The sequence below is a fragment of the Rhipicephalus sanguineus genome, chromosome 5 (assembly GCF_013339695.2).
Source record: "Rhipicephalus sanguineus isolate Rsan-2018 chromosome 5, BIME_Rsan_1.4, whole genome shotgun sequence".
Lineage (NCBI taxonomy): Eukaryota > Metazoa > Arthropoda > Arachnida > Ixodida > Ixodidae > Rhipicephalus > Rhipicephalus sanguineus.
In genome coordinates, this window is record NC_051180.1 from 5,353,090 (window position 1) to 5,378,426 (window position 25,337).

Here is a 25,337-nt window from a genome sequence, read left to right on the forward strand (position 1 = left end):
CACATGCACAGGCCCTCAGCTTACATGAATTACATGCTTCCTTTATAAACATTTAGGCAACAACAGCAATAAAAGCTGCCCAAGCTTCAAAAAAGGAAAGAAAAAGAGAAAGCTCACTAGCGTGCACTTATTTCCGGACGTATCCGCGCACCGCAAGCGCTTTGTGTAGCGCGTTTCGCATGCTGCCGAGCTGCGGCGGGATTCGCAATGGCGGCCGTCGTAGCAGACGACGCGGCGTGTATCCGAAACATATCCCCTAGGATGGCTGGGACCCATACTGCGCCGCTATTGGCCGGAGATGGTCACGTGACCTACACGCACTTCCGGGATTTTTTTTTTGTTTTTGTTTGTTTTACGCCAACATGGCGGCGTCCATAAGCGAAGCCGCGCCCGTCGTAGAGATGACGCCGATATGTTTGGGCTTTTGGGACGGCGGCGTTTATGTCCGCTGTCGGCGGGCGTGGAAGACGCGGCACTTGTACGCCTTCGGATGTTAGCTGTTTTAAGGTAAGTAGTTGTCTTACCTGTGGTATTTACGCTGCGGTCTTCTGTTCCGCGCGTAATCTACATGTGTTTCAAAGTTGCAGTCTTTTGTGACGGGGTGCTGCTTCTTGCTATACCGCACGTTCACCCAAGAGTCCTTTGTCATCTTTTTCTTATGACGCGATGCACCGCCTTCCAGCTTTCGCGCTGTATAGTACCACTGCTTATGAAACGCATAGTAGCGGTTCGGTAGGTCTAACGGGCTGTATTTGTATTGCCACGCTGGACGTAAATTGCCACGCTTTCACTCTATCACATTAAAAGTAGGGAGCGCAGTTCTCCTTCTCATAGACTGATGGTTAAACTAACGTCCAAAAATGTTTTGTGGTGTTTTGAAAAATTGAAATAAGAAGCAGTAAACGGTACATGCCAGCTTCAATGCATATCTCTGTCATGTTGAATCAGACATGCAGTGCAAGTAGTAGTGTCCACTGTTGCCCATGCAACATGAATATTGAGAAAAAAAAGTGTATTATTGTGAAACAAAAGTTGGTTATTGAATTCAAAAACATAATTGGACAGTACAGACACGCATGATATTTGCAGACACAGTTATTAGAAATATTGTACACATTCCTTTTATTACTGTCACTGAACATATTACACATGAGTGCTGCTGATACAGATATGAGAAATGAGCTGCAAATATGTTTTGCATGAAAAAAAGAACTGCGAGGAAGCATAGTGAAATGACAGACAGTATGAAAAGACAAAGACAAAAGGAGACAGACATGTGCACTCATAAAAAAAAAGAAACGCTCTATATTTCATGCACTTCTGAAAATGAAATAATTTGCGAGTCAGTGCACACGTCTGTCTCCTTCTGTCTGTGCCATTTCGCGCCGTTTATCATTTCGCTGTGCTTCAAAACCAACTAGCCCACAAACAAGCATTAACTGCAGGAAGCTTTCCTAGACTGTGACATGTTTTGAAAGAAATGACTGTGAGAGAAGAGTACTTCACAGTGCATGTTATCCATGTTATCCAAGACATAATTTCATGACCACATTGAAAGGACACTTCCGGGACCCTATTTAAAATACTATGTTAGACGACAAGGCTGAAGATCTTTTACTTGAAGCAGGATTAGAACACCACAATACGTGAAGCGGTGTTAAATTTTGGAACAAACTGTGTGTTCTAATACCTTGAAGAGATGCCATAAAATTGCACCAGAACACCATTCACAGAAAGACATGTGCTCTTACCCTTTTCTTAAATAGTGTGTTCCCTCGTCCGGTTGATGCAAATGCATGGTCCACCCGATGTAGCTTTCTTTATGGTCTGTCTGCAGCTTAGAGTTAGTCTTAATCGTTCTAGTAATTTTCTGCGTGGTATCATGTTGTTCAGCAAGCATCAACTCCCCCAAGAAAATGTTTTTGAACATCAGTCTTGCCTTGGAGGTAGCACTAGGCATACAATACAGCTTGGTAAGCACAGATTTGAACCTGAAAATCTGATTTATTTATTGATTTATTTGTTTGTTTGTTTTAGTTGTCTCGTACGTACTGTCGGTCTTGGGCAGGAGTGAATATAAAACGATGCAAGAATAAATGAAACAACATGAGAATACATAAGAGAAATTGTCGTGTACGGAACCTTACTGCTGCATGTGACAGCACTCAGCACTGCACACAACAAAGTAAATGTTAAATGGCATAGCTAGTTTATCAAAAGCAAGCAAAGAATACTATTACACACCTAGTTGATCAGAAACAAGAAAAAGAGATATGAGAGGAGAAATCACAGCAAGCAGTACGAGATTGTATCTGAAAAAATCACATACACAGCATCTTAATGTCGTCGCGTATGACAAGTAAGGAGTAAAAAAACACAGCTACTTAAAACAAACAAAAAAGAATTACCGCATATCAAAGGTGTATGACAAGTGTAAGGAAGGCTGCGAAAACTATTAACGGGAACAATCGAATGCACTCAAGAAAAACCAACTAATTCGGCATTGAGACACCTCGGCAGGCAGATCCTTTGAAATATGGGTACTACTGCGAATGAACATGTTTTGTGCCGATATTCGCTGACCTTCATTGGATGAAAGGCCCACGTTTGCCACTTCTGTACTGTTGGAAAGCACTGTTTCTTATCTGCTCCTAGTTCTGTTGATCTATTCCTACTATCTATGTCAACCATTATAACTCTGGATTTCAGTAGGCTGGGGACTAAAATTTCAAAAAGATTAGGCAGGATCTGCAGTATAATATAATTCTTTTTATTGCTTGTCATTAAAAATGAAATTACCAACAGGGACATGCCCAGCACGAGGTCCTTTCAAATGGCGTGGTCTAATGTATACTTAGGGATGTGATCAATTGTAACCAATTTTCCGCAGCTTCTGGAGCAACTAAAACCTCACTTTCGAGCAGGAAAGCAGCCTTTCGGAGCAGTTGCCAGTCACGCATTTTCTAACACACATTTTGTCGCTAAAAACGAGTAGTTTACCATGTTTAACAAAATAAATGTATGCATGTATACTTGTCTATGATGTCCCAAAAGGTGAAATTAACCCACAGCATCTCGACTTTCTGCTGACAGCCCTAGATTTCTATATATCCATGACATCAGGCTGCCCAACATTTCCTTGTGATACACATCTCATTTGCTAATCAGTAAGGCTTTCCCTGATGCTTCAAGATGCATAAGTTTTCCACTCATATACTGTTTACTATCAGAAAGAACCAGCCTTGTGATGACGCCTGTGCTTTCAATGCAGCCTAGGCATTCGAGTTAAGTGGAGAAGTACATGCTGTCGCACTTTATGGCCAGACTCGTTAGGCTTTTGGTTCTTTTGCAGTTAATAAATAATTGGTATATTGTAAATTCAAACAATGAGCAACATGAAATTTGCTAGAATGAAAGGTTTCGCATTTTATTTATACAGGTTTTCTTAACTTCCACTTTAGCTGAAAAGTATTTGTATTGTATTTCACCGTGCTATCCCACCAAAATCCCGCCGCCCACTGCAGTGGGCTGACATTGTTTATAAATTCTGTCCATTGTATGATATTAAAACTTCAGTGACCTGCATAAATCCGTTAGAAGTCAGAAGAAATAGCAATCAAAATCAAATTTTTTCTAAAATTACCGAACTCGAACACCATGTTTTAATCACATGTGCATACTTCTTACTGTAGTTAATACAGTCAGTCCTCACATAAAAGACTGGAGTCACACAAAAGCTTGTAAGTCTGCGCTTGTTTGTCTCACTTTCTTCTTAGTGTCCTGCCCCAACAGTCAATTCAACCAAGATGAACGCTCACCAACTAGCCCAAATTTCTACACTGCTTACTCATGATACATAGCAACTTCAGCTTCCACATCCCCCTTCCCAGTGTTGCAGTCTGGGTCAGTACAACAAACTCTCATACAACCTTCCAGGCTGCATGAGATGGCGGCAAGCACTGTGTTCATGTCTTTGCTGCTCAAGGTCGTCACAATGGGCAAAGTTGTAGCACAAATGACGGGTAGGTATGAACATTATTGCTGCAATTTACTTGCTCATCACCATTAACTCAATTTAATACATATGCAGACCCTCGTTGGTGTTCGCCCAGCCGTACGTACTTTGCTAACAGCCGCCCTACTGCTCGTTCACCGTCACCCCAACCACGCCGCTATTCCATGCTGACCAACTAAGTATCATCTCGGACGGAAAACGAGATCATGCAGCTCCTAGAGGTAGTGCTGCATCATTTTCGACTGATCCCAATCCTCTGTTGACTACGAACAAGAACCTAATAGAAGTGCATGTTGTCAGTATTTCTTTCACGGCATTAGTCGATACTGGAGCTCAGGTGTCCATAATGAGTGCTCTCTCGGTCGCCGACTCAAAAAAGTACTCATGTCTGCTATAACTAAAGCCGCACACATCACCTATGGTGGAACTGTTGCCGTCACTGGGATGTGTACAGGTTGAATAAGCATTGCCGGCCACCATGATCCCGTCTATTTACAGTGCTCAACAATTGCTCTCACGACCTAATAATTTTGCTTTTGTGTAAAAATGTTTGAAGAGGAAGACCTTAGAAAGTTTTTGGTACTGGGAAAGCATAGAACGACCCTGCAGTCTGCTGTACGCAGTTTTTTTTAATTGCCTTTGTCTTGCTCCTATTTTTACTTTCAGCAGAGAGCCAGAAGACTGCACTGGAAACTCCATTCAACACCATATTGCAGAACATACAGTGATGTGACCCCAAGGCCCCCCGAGTATTTTCTGACATTGTTCCCACTATTGCAATAAATGATGAGATCACACACACTCTACTAGAATAAATGCAGTTGTCGTGCGCTTACAGCAAATAAACTTCTTCAAAGTCTAATTTGTTTTGTGACTCATTTATGTTGCTTCCCCAACACCCACCATTATTCACAGCCAGGATACTAACTACCAGATGGACTGGTCCCACCCATGAAAATGTCATAGCTATTTAGCAACCACAGGAGATATACTTTTGTAATTAGAGCACAGGGTTTACGAAAGGACACAGTACATGGGTCTGCAATTGAAAATACACTATCTGACCTTGGGGTCACTGAAAAGTAAGTAGTGTCTGTGGCCCAATCTGAAATGAGACATGGGACAACTTAGTTACAAGATTCCTTGAGTAAAGTCATTCTGTATGTGAATCTAGCAGTACAAATACAAATGAGGCTTATGAGAGCTTTGTTCCTTTATTAAAATATGCTTAGTATAATGCTTTACATTTCACATGGTAAGGGCTCCCAAGAAAGGTAGAAAGTCGTGGATTCCTTGTAATTCTCTACAAATGTTTCATAAGAGATGCTTCCATATGTGATCAGAAAAAAGGACTTTAACAGTATTTTGGCAATGAACTAATGCAGATATAACAAAGTGCTTGAATCGAACTGAAGATGTGCAGATTAGAACCTCTACCACAAGGTAGTGCTCTAGTTGAAAGACGTGACGTGCAAAGATAAACACACTCGTGTGTTTGCAATGTCTTCTCTCGTGAGAGAAGACATTGCAATCACCGCCTAACAACTGAAAAGGCACACAGTGGCCGAAAAGAAAGTACCTAGACACGAAACTTATCTGCGCATGCTCAGGCAAGATGTGATACCTATCAGTCCGCACACGTGGTGGTACACGTGAGAGATAACCGTTCAGGCATTTAATTTCTTTATGCGCGTTAACTGACGGCTGGCTCACGCGTGCACTACCATTATTATTTACACGCCATGCCTGAACTATCAGACGTGTTGCTTCATTCCTGTGCCTGTAGAAAACTGCGCATTCATCGAATTTTGTCGTGCATTTACACTCTCGACAATGTCAAGATAGATGCATGCATCATTAACTTGCATAAAGCAGAAATAAAAATCCTGAACAGTTATCGATAGGTATCACCTCTTGCCTGGGCCTGCGCAGGCAAGTTTTTATGTTTACTTTCTTTTCCGCCGCTATGTGTCCTTTCAGTTGTTAGTCGGCGTTTGTGGTGTCTTGATATCTCTCTCGTGCCCGTGTTTGCACGCCCTGTCTTTTAACATGAATGCGCACTAGCTCAGCTCTCTCTTATTGTAATGCTCATGCCGATTTGTCTCTTCCTGAATGAATGTCATCCAATTCATTATAAGTAACATAAAAGCATCAAATCTGGAAGCATTCTTAATCTGTATTTCACGCCTGTCATGTCATGACAATTATAAAGCGCCTTGTTATCCATAATAAAAAACACAAGGGCCTTTTAGGAAGCGTAACATGAGTAATGCATATTTCAAACCAGGACCGTACGCAGGAATTTTTTTCGAAGGGTGTTCGTGTGTAGAACGGCTAGCTGCGGCAACTGGTGGTCGCTGTGAAGGCGTGGAACTATTTTAGTGTCACACGAAAAGTTAAAGCACGAAAAAATTTTGGGGGGTGTCAGAACCCCCTCAACTTCTCCTTAGTTACGGCCCTGTTTCAAACCCCCGTTCATATATATGTCTAATAAATACACTAGTGCCAAATAATGCCAAATGTCTTATAATTTATTCAATTAAGAGCTTACTTGACCTGTTAACCATCCTTGTCCATTTCATTCAAAATTTGTCACGCTTTTTCCCAGAAAAAGTACTATAGCGTCCATATAACTTGTAACCTACTTTGAAAACACACACCTATTTTGTAACAAGAGTCGGTATTTTAGAATAACAGAGAGCTGAGCTAGTTGGTACGTTTTCATTCTAAAAAGACAGGGCGTGCAAACACGGACACAAGAAAGGAGTCAGGACACCACAAAGCACAAACGGCATTTGTGGTGTCCTGACTTCTTTCTTGTGTCTGTGTTTGCACGCCCTGTCTTTTTAGAATGAAGAGTCGGTAATAGTTCATTGAAGCACTTTCACAGATACTTTTGCTTGCATCAAGAACCTGCTATATATTATACTTTTGCTAATAAAACAGCAAATCGTTAACAAAGTATTGAGCCTTAGCAAACAATGTATTGTACTAGCAATCTACTTACTGATGTGATAAGCAAGCCTGATAAAAAACTAGACACAATATACAATTGAATGGAAAGTCGCAGTCAGTGTAAAATGATAATATACAGAAAAATAGCAGCATGGTTTACAAGTTGAAGAGGTTCCAGCTGGCATTTGGTTTCTCGTTAAGAAATATATGTGCTGTTGGGCAGGTAATGATGTATACATCAGAATAAACAGTGCACTGTTCTGTTAGACAAGCGGAAAGGGAAAACAAACACTTTTTAAGGATGGGATGGGATTTTGCTTGCTATTTTAATGTCATTAGTGAACCTTGAACATCACATTAATAAAGAAGAGTCTGTGCTCCAATTTCACGACATATGTCGTTATTTCTGTACTTCATATTCAAGTGGTATGTGCATCCATTTACTGGAGTAATTACTGGAGGGCAGGGGGTGGGGGGTAGTTCTAGGGGTGCTGTATATTTTGTCTTTGCATATTTCTTACAGTAAACATGTTCCTACTATAATGTACCACGTTGAGAGTTTGCAAAATATAGGTATATATTCTCCAAGTACATCATTTCTTGAATCGACTTCTGCTTTCTTCTGTTCGTGCTCTTTTTTTTTCTGATCATGTCGTTAAGTTTGTTAACCGTCCTTCATTTCAATGTATGTCCTGTTTTGGTTTCGATATTTGGGCCCTGATGGGCAATCAATTGGCATTACTACTTGGTTCTGCATGTCCAATTCACTGTGATGGATGCATTGCATGCTGACATGTACATAACATGTCCCATTACATGTTGAAGTAGTAGTTCAATGCAGCAGAGCACCCATTAAAATTACATTAGTTCACATAAAAGAGTATGCTTTGCTCCCTGCCTTTTTCAAAATGAGGTACTACACTTACCAGAAGCTTGGAAGTTTATCATTTAGAAAACGCAATTCCCGAAGCATGTTTTTTTTTTATTTGCGTGCGCTAAATTTTAATTTTAACGGCATCGAGCTGTGTTGTGAAGAATGAACAAATATCCACAAAGTGCCTCCTGTCTTTTCTTTCTCTTTTTTTTTTTCACCGTAGCTGAATAAGAATGCACTCATACGCCAGCAAAATTAAGTTATAGGGTTTCTTGCGTCGTGTCAATTGTTATTGTTATTATTATTAGGTTTTAATACATAGAGAACACGAAGGCACAGAGGAAACAGAGAGGGTACAGGCTGACAACTGCCACCTAAAGGAGCACAATGCCTGCCTGCTCCTTGAACGGGTAGGGGGAACAGAGGAAATGAAGATAGGGGGGAAAGAAAGAGGAGAAAAAAACAAATAACACAGACGTAAACACAAATTAGCACGTGCTCGCTGCATAACGAATGCGGGACACTAAAAATTGTGCTTAGTGTCTCATGACCCACATGACGGACTGTCTACACGTTCTTGACGGAATAATATCCCACGCACTCATACAGAGCCAACTTATATAAGAGGGCTCTGTCACGACGAGGCAATCCACGACCACGAATACGGGGAGGGAACAATCCGCTTGCTACACGCTGGTCAGGGTGCTGCTTCAGAAGATGTCAGCGGATGAACAGACGAGCGTTGTCAAACAGGCATGAAATTTCTCGGCAGTCACATTCGTTGTGGGCATAACTTGAAGCTAGGTGATCGGCGTCTTCATTGTCATCAATACCCACATGCGTAGGTATCCAGTAGGTCCAGTAGCACATGAGGGACAACCCCACGAGAAATAGCACACGATCGCGTTATAAAGCACGCCAAAGGGGGCGACGCCGTGTACACGCTCCCGGATTAATGTTGATTACCACTTCATCCATCGTAAAACGATCGGCGTATGGGCGCTTGTCAGCAAAAGGCTCAAACATTTCAGCGTCATCTCTACGGCGGGCACGGCTTCAGCGCAAAACAAAACGCGAACGTGGGCGCCGCCATGTTGATTGAAAACAAACAAAAACAAACAACAAAATACCGGAAGCGCACGTAGGTCACGTGACCATCTCCAGCCAATAGCGGCGCGCTCGACGGCCCGAGGAGAGCGTTCGCCCAGGCACTGAAAAATAGAGGAGGCGCTGGAAGGCATTATGTGCACTTAGTTGATGCTGTGGCTGAAGACGACGAAGAATTACGGCTGAGCCCTTTTATACTCTGTTCCAGAAGTTCCGTGCAGCACTGTGGAAGCTACAGGCCTTCTCAACCAATCAGGAGGGCGAGCACATCTAAGTGTGTCCTTCCGCGCCATATCGTCTGCTAGCGGCGAGCGCTGCAGCGAAAGCGGCAAGAGCGTCTCGGGACACTGTGCAACTGCGCAGTGAGATGAGCTGTAATTAGGCACTTTTAGCTGGGCATTTACGATCCGCTCCGGCCAGACCGGAGAATGCACATGAACGCGTAGAAGGATCTGTAGTGCGCGTGACAATTAACACACAAACACGTTGAAAGAACTGCAGTGCTCGTGCGCAGAACGATCGTGCGACCGGCGGAACGTAGACCGCATCTTTCGCTCCGCTCGTGAAGCCAACTGACCGGAGCGTGAAGGTGCGTCCACTTGGTTTCGCCGTCATTTTGCAGCCAAGCTCACCGCGTATTGGCAAGACGCGCTGGTCGAAAGCACGAAATTCATGCAGCACCTTGCACTCTCTCGAGACGCTCCATCTGGGAAGGGCTGAGCGTAAGCGACGCTCAGCTAAAAGAGCCTATTGTGAAAGCGGTTAAATATTCTCCTCGGCACCGTAAAAGCGCGCGTCTTCGAGATACTTGCACGATATCGCACAGGTGAACCAGGCGCCGCCATTTTGACTAAGGAGTGACCAAATCTGCCACCGCGGACTAATCACAACCCAAGACTGGGTCCTCCGCGGCGCTGTGGACGCTTGGGCTGTGCGGACTACTCATAAAAGTTTAGACAGTGTCGTACCATTCCTTCGTACTTTATAAGTAAAAACATAACGCATGCGAGCCACAGCAGCGTTATTTCTTTCGTCATTTGCATGTTATAACACGTACAAGCAAGAACTCTTTCTTCAGTATCATGGAGCCACAAAAATTGTTTTATACAGAAAATGCGACAAAATCGTCATACAAATCACAGTTACAACACGCAGAGAAGCCTTCAAGTAAAAATCCTCCGACGAGACCGCTTGCAAAAGTCGTGAGGACAAACAACGGGCTACGTATATGGGGCACTACATCTCGCTTCGCAACAACCTGCGCTCGAGGGTCGTGTAGCCTTGGCTCTGCTGCACGGAATTTCTGGAACAGAGTATAGATGCGAAGTATCTTAAGGCGGAGCTCAATCCGGTGGTGGTGGTGGTGGTGGTGTGCGGCGTGACCACCCTTACTGCGCATGCGCATACCCTCTCCACACGCCTCCTCTCCCCTTTCCCTCTCCACTTTCCCTCTCCCCTTCCCGTCTCCCCTCGCCCTTTCTACTCTTCCTCTGAAACGCGGGCTAGACATGCCGAAATTCTCTCCTGCGCAACGCCGCGATGAGCTCGAGCGCATGCGCGTCTCCTCCGCTTCTCTCTCCTCTCCCACGCTGCCCCCCTCTCGCCCGCCTGTCGACCGCGTTCCCCGCTCGCCCTGTGAGAATTAACGGCCAGGCTAGATGGAAGATACGACGCGCGTAGCGTCCCTCTTCGCGTTCCACGACGCGAGGTCGGTAGCATGCCCAACGAACGCCAACGGAACGCGATCGTGCAAGTGCTCCGGCTTCGCATCGCCTCATGGTCCCCTTTAGCGGGAGATGGTGTAATTTTTTTTGTGGGTAGCGTGGGTATGAGCCACAGCTTCTATAGGGTCTACTCTAGTTTTTAACGGGTGGGAGGGAAGCTTTAAATCACCCACTCGTTACGCAGTTTGCTTTGTGTGACGTTGTTATTTTAGGGGCGAAGCACCTTAGGGTCTGGCGTGTCGGCGTGCATCGTGCCATCGTCGTCTGCTGTCGCGTGTGCATCGTCGTCTGCTCCATTTGCTTGAGCGCAAAAGAGGGCGCCACCGCCTCAGTGCTCGCCGTTTGGCGAGAGAGAACGAACGGCGCGCCTTCACTATGGAAACGCTCTTTCTGCGATGAAAGCTGAACGCGCCCTCGCCCGCGAGAAACAACGCCGACGCAGGCAGCGTCTGCTAGCGAGTTTCTTGATTGAAAAAACTGACTGCTCGCGCTGCACAACCGTTCACCGGCCATCCCGTATATATAGGCACTGGGTCTTGACCTGCAATGTAATGCCGGTGAGGAATTTGTCTCGTGCGTAGTTGAACAATAAAAATTCGCAGGGTGCACATTAACTAAATGCGGACTGCGGGTCTCTGTGTCTAATCTTTCTTCTGTTTCTCATTGCCCATTAGCAGTGATTTTGCTGTGGGAAACACCTGCGCACGCTGCATGCTTCGCCCCTCCACAGGTTTCCCGTTAGTGGAGCTCAAAACCCCTTGTCTACTTGCTTTTAAATGCGAAGCATTTCTTAGCGAACTTCTGCGACTTTGAGCGTATCTATCTATCTATCTATCTATCTATCTATCTATCTATCTATCTATCTATCTATCTATCTATCTATCTATCTATCTATCTAGCCGCCTACGACTTTGTGCTCTCCTGGTCGCTTGGTTAATCGAATGTGCACCAAAATTGGTATGGCGTAACATGACTGTATGACGAACATAAATGACAAGTCATAACATGAAAATCATGACTCGCATGTCATGTACAGCATGATTTACATGCTACGCTCACGGTGCGCTGGCGGCCGTTTCGTTAGCTTTATATACACCAAAATTGGTATCTTGCGACGTGACCGTGTAACGAACATAAATAACACGAGTTAACATGAAAATCACGACACGCATGTCATGTACAGCATGACTTGCGTGCCACGCCCATGGGGCGCTGGCGGCCGTTTCGCTAGATTTATATACACCAAAATTGGTATCTTGTGACGTGACTGTGTAACGAACATAAATAACACGAGTTAACATGAAAATCATGACACGCATGTCATGTACAGCATGACTTACGTGCCACGCTCATGGCGCACTGGCGGCCGTTTCGCTAGCTTGATTTACCCCGGAATTGGTATTGCGTGACGTGACTGTGTGACGAACATAAAAACACGAGTTAACATGAAAATCATGACACGCATGTCATGTACAGCATGACTTACGTGCCACGCTCATGGAGCGCTGGCAGCCGTTTCGCTAGCTTGATCAACCCCGAAATTGGTATTGCGCGACGTGACTGTGTGACGAATAACACGAGTTAACATGAAAATCATGACACGCATGTCATGTACAGCATGTCTTACGTGCCACGCTCATGGGGCGCTGGCGGCCGTTTCGCTAGCTTGATCTACCCCGAAATTGGTATTGCGCGACGTGACTGTGTGACGAACATGATAACACGAGTTAACATGAAAATCATGACACGTATGTCATGTACAGCATGACTTACGTGCCACGCTCATGGTGCGCTGGCGACCGTTTCGCTGGCTTGATATACACCAAAATTGGTATCTTGCGACGTGACTGTGTGACGAACATAAATAACAGGAGTTAACATGAAAATCGTGGCACGCATGTCTTGTACAGCATGACTTATGTGCCACGCTCATGGGGCGCTGGCGGCCGTTTGGCTAGCTTGATATACACCAAAATTGGTATCTTGCGACGTGACCGTGTGACGAACATAAATAACACGAGTTATCATGAAAATCATAACACGCATGTCATGTACAGCATGACTTACGTGCCACGCTCATGGTGCGCTGGCGGCCGTTTCGCTAGCTTGATATACACCGAAATTGGTATCTTGCAACGTGACTCTGTGACGAACATAATAAATAACACGAGTTAACATGAAAGTCATGACACACATATCATGTACAGCATTACTTACGTGCCAGGCTCGTGGTGCGCTGGCGGCCGTTTCTCTAGCTTGATCGACCCCGAAGTTGGTATTGCGCGACGTTACTGTGTGACGAACATAAATAATAAAAGTTAACATGAAAACCATGACACGCATTTTCCTCAATGACATACAAGACGATGTATGCAGCTCCGCATTACATCGATTCCCACAATGCGTGGGATCTGCCGGCTTTTTTTCTTGTCATCTCTTCGTATGACGTAGTTCAGCGCAAAAAACAGGCAACAGACGAGTGAGAGGACAAGGACACAGCGCATGCGCTGTGTCCTTGTCCTCTCACTCGTCTGTTGCCTGTTTTTTGCGCTGAACTACGTTATGACTGACTCGTTCCAACTCGCCCAACAAGCAACGTTGCTAAGTTACATTTCTTCGTATGCATTTTGCCGAACCCGGCATAGCTAAGAAATAAATAAATGCGATGTATTTCTTGGCGAACCAAAGGAACTTTGACCGTACCTATCAGTCTAGCCGTCTACATCTTCGTGCTCTGTCAGTCGCTTCATCGCCTTGATATTTGCCAAAATTGGCATGGTATGACGTGAGTTACACGTCAGTAATGTTTGCACACGCAAACATTGACATGTAATGCCATGCATATTATGCCATGCATGTCAGGTAAGTGATGACATACGTGACATGTCCTTGGGGGCCTGGCGGCCGTTCCTTTAGGTATGATACATCTCAAAATTGGCATGGCATGACATGAGTGTGTGACGAACATGAATGGCGGGTCACGACATGAATATCGTCTCGTCTACGTCATGACAGCGTCTCTTTGAACGGCTGTCTTTGTCCCAGGCGGCCCTGCACTGTCAATTCTTGCAAGCAGTCTTCCGCCGCATCGCTGCCCCAATCGACGAGGCAGCGCCACTCGTCATGGGAATGCTCACTTGGCTGGCAGTCTTCTCGAGGGGAAGTCGTGCTTGCCCTCGAAATAGTCCTTCTTCAAGTCGACGCATATCGCTCATGCCGCCGCGGTGGCACACAGTGCTTACTGCTGAGCCGAAAGTCGCGGGTTCGACCCTGGCCACAACCGTCGCATTACGTTGGAAGCGAAATGCTTCCAACGTAACGTTGCATTTAGGTTCACGTTAAATATTCCCAGGTGGTCGAAATTTCCGTAGCCCTCCACTAGGGCGTGCCTCGTAATCGTATCGTGGTTTTGGCACGTAGAACCCCAGATTAATAATAATAATAATAATAATAATTATTATTATTATTATTATTATTATTATTATTATTATTATTATTATTATTATTATTATTATTATTATTATTATTGCTTAACGTCCCGAAACCAGCATATGATTATGACGCACGCTGTTGTCGAGGGCTCGGGAAATTTTGACCACCTGGGGTTCTTTGACTTGCGCCTGAATCAAAGCACACGTGCCTCCAGCATTTTGCCTCCATCTAGGCGCGGCCGAATCAGCATAATGGTAAATCGCGTGATGCAGCACCCAATAAGTAACTCCCGCGCCATGCTCAGCTATCGGATATTGCACGTTTCGACCAGATACGACGGGGCGTCGAGCTGATGGCGACGCGCCCAACCAGCTCGCTAGATTGGTGCGGGAAATACCACTGACGGCCAATTCTTTTTTTTTGTTTGTTTTTGTTGTGACCTTTGTGCTTCAATCAGTGGGTGTGAGTCCAGTAATCACGGAGTCATGAAGTTTACCGTTAATAGTAATCAATTTTGGCGTGGTCGACCTTTACTGCAGGAGTGGGGCTCTCCTGTCCGGGAAAAGGACACCATCCTGTTGACACCGCTGCAAGAGTACTCTGCTTATTCGGAACACAGCAAAGACAAGTCTGAGCAGTCAGCTGGACAGCTAACGGTGAGTGATGGATTCGCGCTTTCACAGGTTACCACAACGGTTGAATCATGATCTTTGGCGTTAGTCGTCCGGGTGGAGATGTGCCATACGTCAAACGGTGCTATAGCTGCCAAACGCCAATAGACATTGCGCAAGCGCTCATACACCAATGTACAGTCGAGCGCGATATGAAGGTTATCGCGCGAGCGGCCTAGCGTCCCTGGAGCCTAGCGGCACGTTTCGGAATAGTGAAAACCAAGATTTCTCGCGCTTGTTGGCTGTTCCATGCTACAACCATCGCCCATACGACGAACCCTTTCTCTCTATTTTAAGCTTTCCATTTGTTGCGATCCAGTGTATTCTTCGTTGGCTCTTATCTCCACGGACGATAACAAAATTGCAGAGAAAGATCTGGTAAAGCTGGTTCTTGGCATTGCTTTGAACGGCTTGCTAAGTCGAACAAAATATATCGCGTTGTCATAAAAAAATTGAAATGCACCTTCCTCAGACGGAAGTGATCGCAGCTTTTAAGGAACAGCAAGAAGAGCGAGCGAAGCTTGCCTCCCTCTCCTCGAAAGAGTATTCTCGGACCTGGCGCTGTTGTAGTTCTTGGTCGACGCTCGCGCGATAACCTTCTTATCGCGCTCGACTGTACAATAAGCTACCAACTATACTAATTTGAAGACACGGTTCACCTTCGTGTTATACCAATGCCGATGGCGGAGGGATCAGCGTTTTAGATGCGTAGCAGCTCTTTGACTAGCCTGTGTAACGCTGTCACTCCGTCCGCACGAACGCGAGGCAACGCGCTTCCCTCGGCGCAGGTGTTGGAGCGGTGCCAAGTAGGTCACGCCGCAGCTGGGCGTTGACGTCACGCTCCCCTCGCACGCTTCCCTCGCAGGTGCGCGCGTACGTCACTCTCTCCCTCGGCCGCCGGAGCGCCCGCAGCTGCCGGCTCCAACGCCCGCTCGCCTCCCGTGTTTGCGTTTCAAACAAACGTTTACACTAGTAAACGCTACACCGAGTTTAGCTTCAAACGAATCTTCCAGCGCTCACCGCAGCACCCGCGTTAGCGCCATTCAACCCGTGACGCCACCCGTTCGCAACGCTGCTGCTTCGCATCCCATCAGGGTTCCCTTCGGGTAGATGGTCCCATTTTTTTAATTATTATATTTCAGCGTCTGTTCCATTGCCACTATTATTAACGCAATAGTGTTAAAGACTCCCGCGTCGCCAAAAATGCGGCGTCGACGAGTGAAAGACCCCGATAGATGCAAATAAAAGTCAGGCTCAAGCCGGAACGGAACGCAGGTGCATGGGATTCTACCACGAAGCCACGCCAGTGCTTGAAGAAATCCGGCCGAGAAGTAACACTAACACGTGGAGATTCGCACCATATAGTTTCCTAAAATTAACTAGAGGGGACTCTGGCGCTGCGATCGTTCAGCCACTACGGGAATGATGGGTAGTACACGGATTTGCCTAGTCTTCGTACTTGCGGGCTTCGAACGCACTTGTGGCTTTGTTTATTGCTATGTTTTGGTTTTCTTTCGGATAAAACAGTGGATCGTTGTAAACTTCGTTACCAGATTTGAATTGGTTAGCCTAAAAAGGTTGAAGTGGTGAAGTGGAACTGCTGACTTTTTGTTGCACTTCGTTTTGCGACAAAGCGGATGCAGGCGACGCGGAGCCAAACGGAGCCGAAAGAACGAAGTTTAGACAAATCCGTGTACTACCCATCATTCCAATGCTGGCTGAAGCGCCATGCGTTGCAGGTTCCATAGACATTAGTGCCAGAGTTCCCTCTAGTAAGTATTGTATGAAACTGTATGATTCGCACCAGGCGTTACACCCGAAAAACTCAGAACGAATGGGTGGTTTAAAGGTGCCTACCCGTTACAAAGGGCCCGGCCATAATTTTCACCATCATCAGCCACATCATCAACAAAGTGCAGCGACGTACGCGTGCCTACTACCATACAGACGCGTAATGGGTACCTCGCCTAATTCGGAAAATGACGAATTATGGCGTAGTGGGTACTTCGCAACTGTACTTGCCGTAGGCGCCCTGAGACAACCTATGTCACGCGTTCCTTCCATCACGGAATGGTTCAGGTGTCCACCGAGAAGCTGAACATCGCAAGCAAACGAGAAAGCGACGCGGCCCGATAACGCTGCCGTGTATATACTCGAGCGTAACGTCGACGCGCGCGCACGCTCGGCACAGCGACGCTACGCTAACAAACGCGCAGCACTCTATAGTCCGACGCGCGGCGCGACCGACGCGTCCGGCGTCCGTCAGCGGGCCCCGGCTGCAGCCGGCGCGAGATGTGACATACTGCATTCCACGCCGGCGACGTTACCCAGACTGCACTGCGTCTGCGTCTCTTCACGAAGAAGGGAAGCCGAGTGCGCTCAAATGCGCATGCGTCAAGGCGACGATCGATCGGAGTCGCCGCCTAGCGGCTTCTGGCTGAACCGCGCGTAGTGTGGATTGCTCCATGAGTCGTCTGCTAGCCCCGTTGTGTTTGCATCTGCGCATACGTCATGCAGGTCCTCAAAAGGCGGTTTGTTCCGTTGCGTTAGTGCAAGTTTAACCGCTCGTACGTATGCCTAACACGATGTAAAGAAGCATTTGGCCTTGATCGGCTTTATATGTACTGTAATAAGATCATTGAGTGAACTTGTCGAGAGTGCTGTGTGTGGTCGTCATACCCTCCGTTCACGAGAGTCATATCAGTGTAGGTGCCGCTCTGTGGGTCAAGCGCATTGCAAAGTGCACTTGGCGTTGCCCTAAAGATGAGAAGTATTAAATCTCATGTGAATATAGCCTTTTAGCGGCGCGGTGATAAAAAAAGGCTCGCATGTACTTGAGCGTTGTGGTTAGGTGTTGTTTATACGTTACGCGACGAGCTTTAGTTGTGTAGGGTCCTGGTCTCACTAGAGAGAAATACTTCTGTTAAGTCACGTCTGACACATCGGTACTTAAATTGTCCCCTAAAAAGAAGAGAAAATGAAATGACACGGAAATCGCTAAACTGAGTTGCCTTGCGCAATTTTAACTTGTGGCGAAATTTATACAAAAACACCCGCGTACTTAGATTAAGGTGCGCGTTAAAGAGCGCTGATGGTCAAAACTAATCCAAGCGGCGTAGTTTACATTTATGTCGTAGTAATTTCACGCGAAGCCGCATCTTTTTTTCTTTAGATTATCTTGAGCGTTTGTGTTGCGTTGTTTAGATTGACGGAAGGCAGCGGACATTATTCGTATGAAAAAACGTACTTTGGTCCGGTCAAATAACCGGACCTTTGTTCCATTACTGTCGTGCAAGTAATCAATCGAAGAAATTTCCGTGGTGTACAGTTACCTTTGTGTACAGTTACTGGAATCAAAACTGTTATGTCTCCGTAGCGCTATAGCGCTGTCAGCCACGTAGCTTTCCTCGGTAAACCTATCAACTGTCCTATATTTCATGGAGAACTGAATAAGAAATGCTAATGAATATTTGAGCACGCAGTGCACAAAGTGCTATTTCAACTCATCGTGCAGGAATACGGGCTTTCTTTTTGTTGAGGGGCATCCAAGTGAACAAGAAGTAAATAGTTATTTCAGTCGCGCTATACAGCAGTGCGTAGTAGGTGGAACACAAGCTCAACATGTACAAATAAAACAACAAAAAAAGTCACCCATTGCGAAAACGCCGACTGTCGCCGAAGGCGAGCAACCCGTTCGTTGGCAGAATGCGCTTCTCTCACAAGTGATTGTAACGTTCAGCGCGCTTCGTGCATTAATTCGGGAATGAAGAGCGCACATATTTCCACAAAGATGCAGTCAACGCATTTTGTTTGCCGGACATCGGGTAACATCGCTCACAACGAAGCGCTGCTGTGCACGTTTGTGTACGCGCCGACAACCGCCTATCCACACTAGTGCGGCGACGGTGCTGCCACCTGTAGCCCGATCTCGCGGCGAATAGAGTGCTCTGTTTTCGCGTCAACGTAGCGTGACGAACCTGGCGTCGTCAACTCCCGCCGCCGCGGGCTGACGCGAACGCACGTCGGAATACAACAGAGCCTTTAACGGGGCCCTCTAGCGCTATCGAAGCCACCTCCTTTTGGCGAAGCGTAGTCCGTTAGGCTTCGGCGGCGGCACAATTCGAGATGAACCCGGCTGCACAGAAATGCGGGTGTGCACAAAGAGGCCCTCGAAGGTGAGCGCTGTTTTCCAATAAACGATGCTCTCTCTCGATCGTGGGCCTTTTGACGAGCATCGAGGTCACTTATCATTTCACGTTGCCGCATTTCATTGTTGCATTTTGTTGTTGCATTTCGTTGTTTCACGCATGACCTTCGTTGCCTGTAGCAACACAAGTACTAAGCACGTGGGTCCAATTCCCGGATTGGAGGGAGCAATGAGAAAGAAAAAGATGGTTGATCCCTTCGTCATAGGAATCGCTTTAACGCGGAAGTGAAACGCGTCGTCACAAACGTAGTTGATTGCTTATAGCGCATTGGTATAAGAGCTTGTGCAGTGTCTATTGTAGTTTGGCAGATATAGCACTGCTTGATGTGGATGCACCCACGTTGACGCCTAGTGGCACGTCTCCGTACCGAAGATTAACGCTCATGATCATGATTTAAGCCTTGCGGTAGCTGAAGTTGTCAAGATATACCTGTACACCGCATACCGTGAATCCCGCGCAAAGATGGCACCAACAAGCACATAGTATACACTGATACTCGATATGCACTCCTTTAAAGGGCCCCTCACCAGGTTTGACAATTTTGAGCTGACGAGCGCAATGCATGCACTGGGCGTTCACGATTACGTCTGCCAAAATTTGCAACGCTACGCGCCACGTAAATGGGTCAACTTTCAAGGTGAACGCCGTTTGCCCTTCTCGCGGCCGCGCGCCTAGAGAATGAGGCGATGACGTACATGAGAGAATGGCCCTACGTAGATGGTAGTGTTGTGACGTCGCTCCTCTACGTAGACGACTGTGCTCTGACGTCGCCAACAGTAGCACGTGACACTGCGATAATTATTTGACACGACGTGTAGTTGGTGTAATTTGTTGCTTGAATGGATCAATAAAACTTGAGAGCAATAATAAAACAAACGAAATGTGTGCGTTTTCCGTTTTAATTTTTGCTGCGAATCGCAGCGAGATTCGAGACTAATCTACCTCCGTTTCGCACGCGTTCGTGTTCTCGCGCTTTGCGCATCGTGCAGACGCCACCATTTACAACGAAACTAATTTTCTACCGCGTTCCAGCGCTCATTAGGCTCATTTATCCTCCCGCGTCTAACTAGATGTTCATGCGGCACACCGCTAGTCTCGCGTCCGTAAAAATATTGCAGCTTTCGTGCTCAGTAATAGGTTGAAAAGCCAAGTGATCGGCGAGGGTGCATTCGGCATAGCTTGCAGAGATTAAACTCAAAGAACGCCGCCACAACACCGCTCGCGTCTCAGGGGCTCGGGCTGGTTCGGGCACGTCATGCGCTCGTGACATTTTTGTGCGCATGACGTGTTCATGCGTATGCGTTATGTGATCCTCCTGCTCGCGTGCCGAAGAGGGCAGGGAAGGGATTTGGCTTGCGAAGGCTACGCGGGGCGATCGGCAAGGGTTTGCAGCTCACCTCCTCGCATCATGGTTTCGCGCCGCTACAAATTATTGTTTTTCTCAGCTTCTAACCAAGCGATTAGAAATATTCTTGTGGCATAATGCTCTTAATTGGGCTCGCAACAACTTGCAATGTCTAACTAAAATTCGTTAGGTCACCTGGTGAGGGGCCCTTTAAAGCGTCGTGAAACACGAAGAGAAACGCTACAAGCGTCGTGTCTTTCCTCTAGCCTAGCCATTAATTCTCACAGGGCGAGCGGGGAACGCGGTACGACAGCCATGCGAGCGTCGGAGAGCTATTTTTCGATATGGACGAATGCTATCAGCGAGGCTCGGGCTAATGCGTTGACGACATTACGCTTTATAGGAAACGCGCCGAATGGGATGGTCCTAGCAACGGCGCGTTGCAGGAGCTAATGACGGAGGCAACGAAGATTTTTTTTTTCGACCCTTGTGGCACACATGCCACCACCCCGTTATAATGGGGATGCTCATAGCATCTGTCCAAGAGCACTGTGAGAGGAAAGCGTGGAAGATAAAAGGTGCATTCATGTAGACTCCGTTATGTGTTTGACGGTAGCTCAGTGGTCTAAACGCCCGCGAGCCATCGTTGCGGACCGAGAGGTCGTAGGTTCGACGCCTGTCAGTGGGCCCTTGTAGTTTTTTCTTTGCCATCCGTGGCGCGATTTTGTACGCGTTCTTAAAACGAACGGAGGCGGTCCGTTCTATTCAGCAGCACGCAATTGGTCAATGTAGGGCCGTGATGTCTGCCACGGTTCACATTGACCACTCGTGTGCGGCTGGATGGAACGGACCGCCTCCGTTCGTTTTAAGAACGCGTACAAAACCGCGCCACTGATGGCGTTAATTTTGCTGACGTATTTCCGTGGCGGAAATATGTCATGAAAATCTTGGTGGACCCCGGCATAAAACACTTTCGTGTTAAAAAAATAGTAGGCACGCCAAGTGCTTCGCTTGCCCCCCATTGTCCCGATAGTGTTCCTGAATTTTATTTGCAGCTTGTGCAGTTTGAACAGGTTAACGCCGCAAGAGCGGCAGGGCACGCAGTTCAGTGTTAGAGTCACTGGAAAATCAGAGTACCGCAAAGGTAGGCTGCACGCGGGCAACATTGGGTGGCGGCGGCCATGTCCCTTCCAGACCGTCCGGCGCGTTGCTAGCGTGTGTTGAGAAGTGACCGATCTTTTAGCCTCAGTGCCGTGTTACGCTCGGCAGAACGGCATTATGTGTGTGTGTTTCTTCAAGAGGATATTAGAAGTGATTTTGAGCCACCGACAGGTATGGATCGACTGCGCGGTTAGCGGCGTAACTAATGAAACGTACGGCGAATGTTGCCATGTGCTCGCGAACTCTCTTCATGGCTTCATCGGTCTCTTTTCGTGTCACGCCCGGGCGTGTTCGCTAGGTCTGGATCTGTAAACATAGTTGCATTAGCGCAGTGACATCGTGCGAGATGCCATTTACTTCGACATTTGGTGAATCTTGACTGTTTGCGCTAGCTTTGCAGTCGGTGTTCAGGTTCATTGCACTCGAGAACGTTATCGAACATCGACAACATTCAACATTGCGTCCTTCGACTGATCGCTGACGCATAGCTTGCTTGCGCACCGTGCTTGCTGTTCAACTGGTTGATATGTGTAATAGAAGTGGTGTGTGTACGGTAATTGGAAGTTGTGCGCAACGTCTTGATTCGGAACGCCAGCAGCCGAACGCACGCGCGAATCGGCATGCGGTAGGTAAGGTGCATCTGATCTTACGATACGTAGATAATAGGCCATCAAAAATGATTGACATCACTACTTCATTGTTTGATTTCATATTTCTTGTCTCCTTAATATTCCCAACGTTGCAATGAATTTGCAAATATTTTGCTGTGTTCCGACAAACATTTCTTTTTTGGCATTGCCAGCGCGTAAACAGCTGGGTTTCGGTTTCTTCTCTGCTGCATTTTTTTCATAATGCACTCTTATTAAAACTTCCTCGGCACGGTGCTTTATGTTCTTTTGATCAGAAATAGCACATTCCAGAATTTTTAAAGCGCATGCTACTGCAACACAGTATGTATATAGACCCAGGGCTCGTATAAAATCGACTCCCTCAATGCGTGGGATCTGCTTTTTTTTTTTTGCTGTGACCATTTCTCACCAGCTATACAGTATTTTAAGGGTACGCTCGGTGCAATGCAGCATTAGCAGCATTTTTTCGCAACAAATTTAAAAATACGCTTGATAACATTGCCTTATACCAAGTTCATAAACAGAGATTCCACGCTTCTGTTTTGTGCAATGCCAACGATCATGCCACAATTGCCTTCAAGGTATACCAGTAAACAGTTATTATTTTAATAAATCTTCGATATCGCTCTCGTGCGTGACACGCTTATAACTCGGATAGCATGCGTAATCTATTCAACAGATCGAGATATAAACAACCGAGCAAATAGAAAGGTATGTAGTTTTCAATATCGCTGACCATAGCGAACCGAAAAGGTGAAGTATCCTGTTGCACAAGATCTTTTCCAGCAAAGTTAGTGTAGTTCACAGCAGGAAGGAGTGTTATTCGAGAGGGCGAATTCGTTCAGGCCAACTATGCAGCCACGTAGAACGGCGCTCTTTGACATTAATTTTTCCCACACGGCAAACGAGATTCTCAGAGTAGCTCACCAGTGACGCTCGATTGACGGTGAGCTACTCTCTTCTGGCATCCGCATGCAGTGGCGTAGCCAGGGGGTGGTACACCGGGCGCGTGCCTCCCCCCCCCCCCCCCCCCCCGTCGAAAAAAATGTCTGCTTACGCCTCTGGTCTGCATGACGCGTTTAAAAAAGCGACGAAGTACTTCTGGGGACCGTGGTACTGCTAAATGTCCGGCCACACTGCATTGAACGCGCCTGCACCCAAAGCGCTTGGAAGGGATATGGCGGCGAGAGGTCACGTGATGCGAGTAAGCCAATCGCGTCGGCGGCGGCGCGCGGAAAACAGATGCGATACTCTGAAATTTTTCCAGTGACTCTATTCAGTGTCATCTTTTTCAAGTTAGTTCTTTTTGCGCGTCCTCGTGTACATCATGTGCCGGCTACGAGCAATGCATGTGTTTGGAACGCTTGGCCCGCAACAATGGCTCAGACGCAGGACTGTCCTCCGGACATCTCACAGGGCACCATGAAGAACAAATTGTAACAAGCAGGCAGATATTGGAAAACCAACGCCTTACAAGGCGCCAGTACGCCCCTCCACATCCCAACTTAAGCAGCCAACAAGCCCGGGATTGGCGCCGCCTCCAAACGAACACATATCCCCACATATCAAAACTACACGCAATTTTTCCACAGGTATACACAACAGGGGTATGCCCCTGGTGTAGTGACCACACAGCCACACTTACACACATCACTTACCAATGTACCGAGCGGCCAGCCAATGCAGTATCTAGATTGGTGCGCTCACTACAAATACTCACAACGTGGTCTTGGGAGGCACGGCTTTCCGAGCTGGCACAGGGGAGCCAACTGGTGACCCTAGACCAGGCCCCGCGAGCCGCCGTGGCCAGTGGGATTCTACAAGAGGGCTCCACCCGGGATTAGCCACGTACTCTAATTCTTCAATGAAGTTTATTCTCTCTCTCTCTACCAAGGCCAAGTGTTTCCTGCGGCCATTTTTAGTGCGTTCCGATTAAACTGACGTCGGTGCTGTCACATCAGTCGCGACGTTGCGTCGTGCCAACATCTGCACCTTTACACACCAGTGCAGTCGAGGGTAAGCCTACGAAGTGCTCCCAACTACTCAAATTCATCAATCCACCTCGTAACGCTCGGCTCAAAGAAGAAAATTCGGCATACTTCAGGTACTCGCTGACTGCTTAGTGTGAAATCAATTCCCACAATGCATTGGATAGACCGAATTTTTTATTAAGCAACTGCATCTATTCGGCAGTTGATGAAAAACACGAAACAATAAAAACAAATCCAAATAATATTCGCTTTCTATGCAGCGTTACATTTGTCCAATCACAGGCCAAGGACTGTGGCCGTCATTTCCACGCGCAATAGTTCTGGTGAGAGCCACTACGCGCTGATGCGGTCGGCAGCGATGTAGTGACTTCAATGCGTGATTTGAATAAATAATCTATTGATATCCGTGCTTTGTGCTAAAAGTATCTTCAGCCTTCAGTCCACGCAACTCGCAAATAAAAAACGGGCCTCAAAAGTGTTCGAGAGCCTTGTTGTTGTTGTTGCTGCGGCTGTTGTTAAAAAAGTAGTACAGTAGTAATAGTGTCCATAGATCACGTCTTCTGGACACTGTTCATTAAATTGTTTATGTAAGGTCAAGTTGCGGGAGATTTCTCTCTTATTATCTTTACTATGCAGTGTAATCAGTGACTCGGTATTAATTTAGACAGCTGCGAGGCTCTTCGCCTATGCGTGGCACGCCCTGTTCGAAGAGTTTTAGGGGCGTGGCACCTTAAGGCTTGTCCGTATGGCGTCCGTGCGCAAGGCACAGCAACGTATATAAAATCGAAACATCAGGTTTAACAATTGTGTCCCAAGCTGTCTCACGAGCGAGCCTCCGAACCTGCAAAGAACCGGTTGCAGAAACTGCTTCAAGATGCTGTACTTCTTCAACGGTCCCAGCTGTGTTTGAGCTGTTGCTCTATTATTTCTAGCGCATTCCTTCAGATGTGTTTGGAGCGATGCCTAGGGACTATATGGAGGCGCTCGACGACGTCGCGCGGGAGGTGCAAGCAGAAACTGCAGTGGCGAAGAGAACAGTTGCCTGATACGCTGGATAGGGAAGTTGTGCAATTCGGCTTTTCGACTGGAGCTAGCAACCTCTCTCTGTCACAGCCGCGGACATATTTATGTAGTTTATGCGGACATATGTATGTAGGCTTAGGCACACAAAATCACGATAAAATTATTATCGCGCGTGTGTCACACCAGGCACTTTTGATAGAGA

The 25,337-nt window shown here is 46.7% G+C and overlaps 1 protein-coding gene across 1 annotated transcript in view; it reads left to right on the top strand.

Annotated features, from left to right (window-relative positions):
* LOC119393137 (nephrin) overlaps nt 1-25,337 on the top strand; it is a 609,317-nt gene that overhangs the window by 582,021 nt on the left and 1,959 nt on the right. The window contains exon 13 of the mRNA XM_037659957.2: nt 14,647-14,763. Coding sequence (XP_037515885.1) covers nt 14,647-14,763 — 117 coding nt within the window. The remainder of the gene's footprint in view (nt 1-14,646; nt 14,764-25,337) is intronic.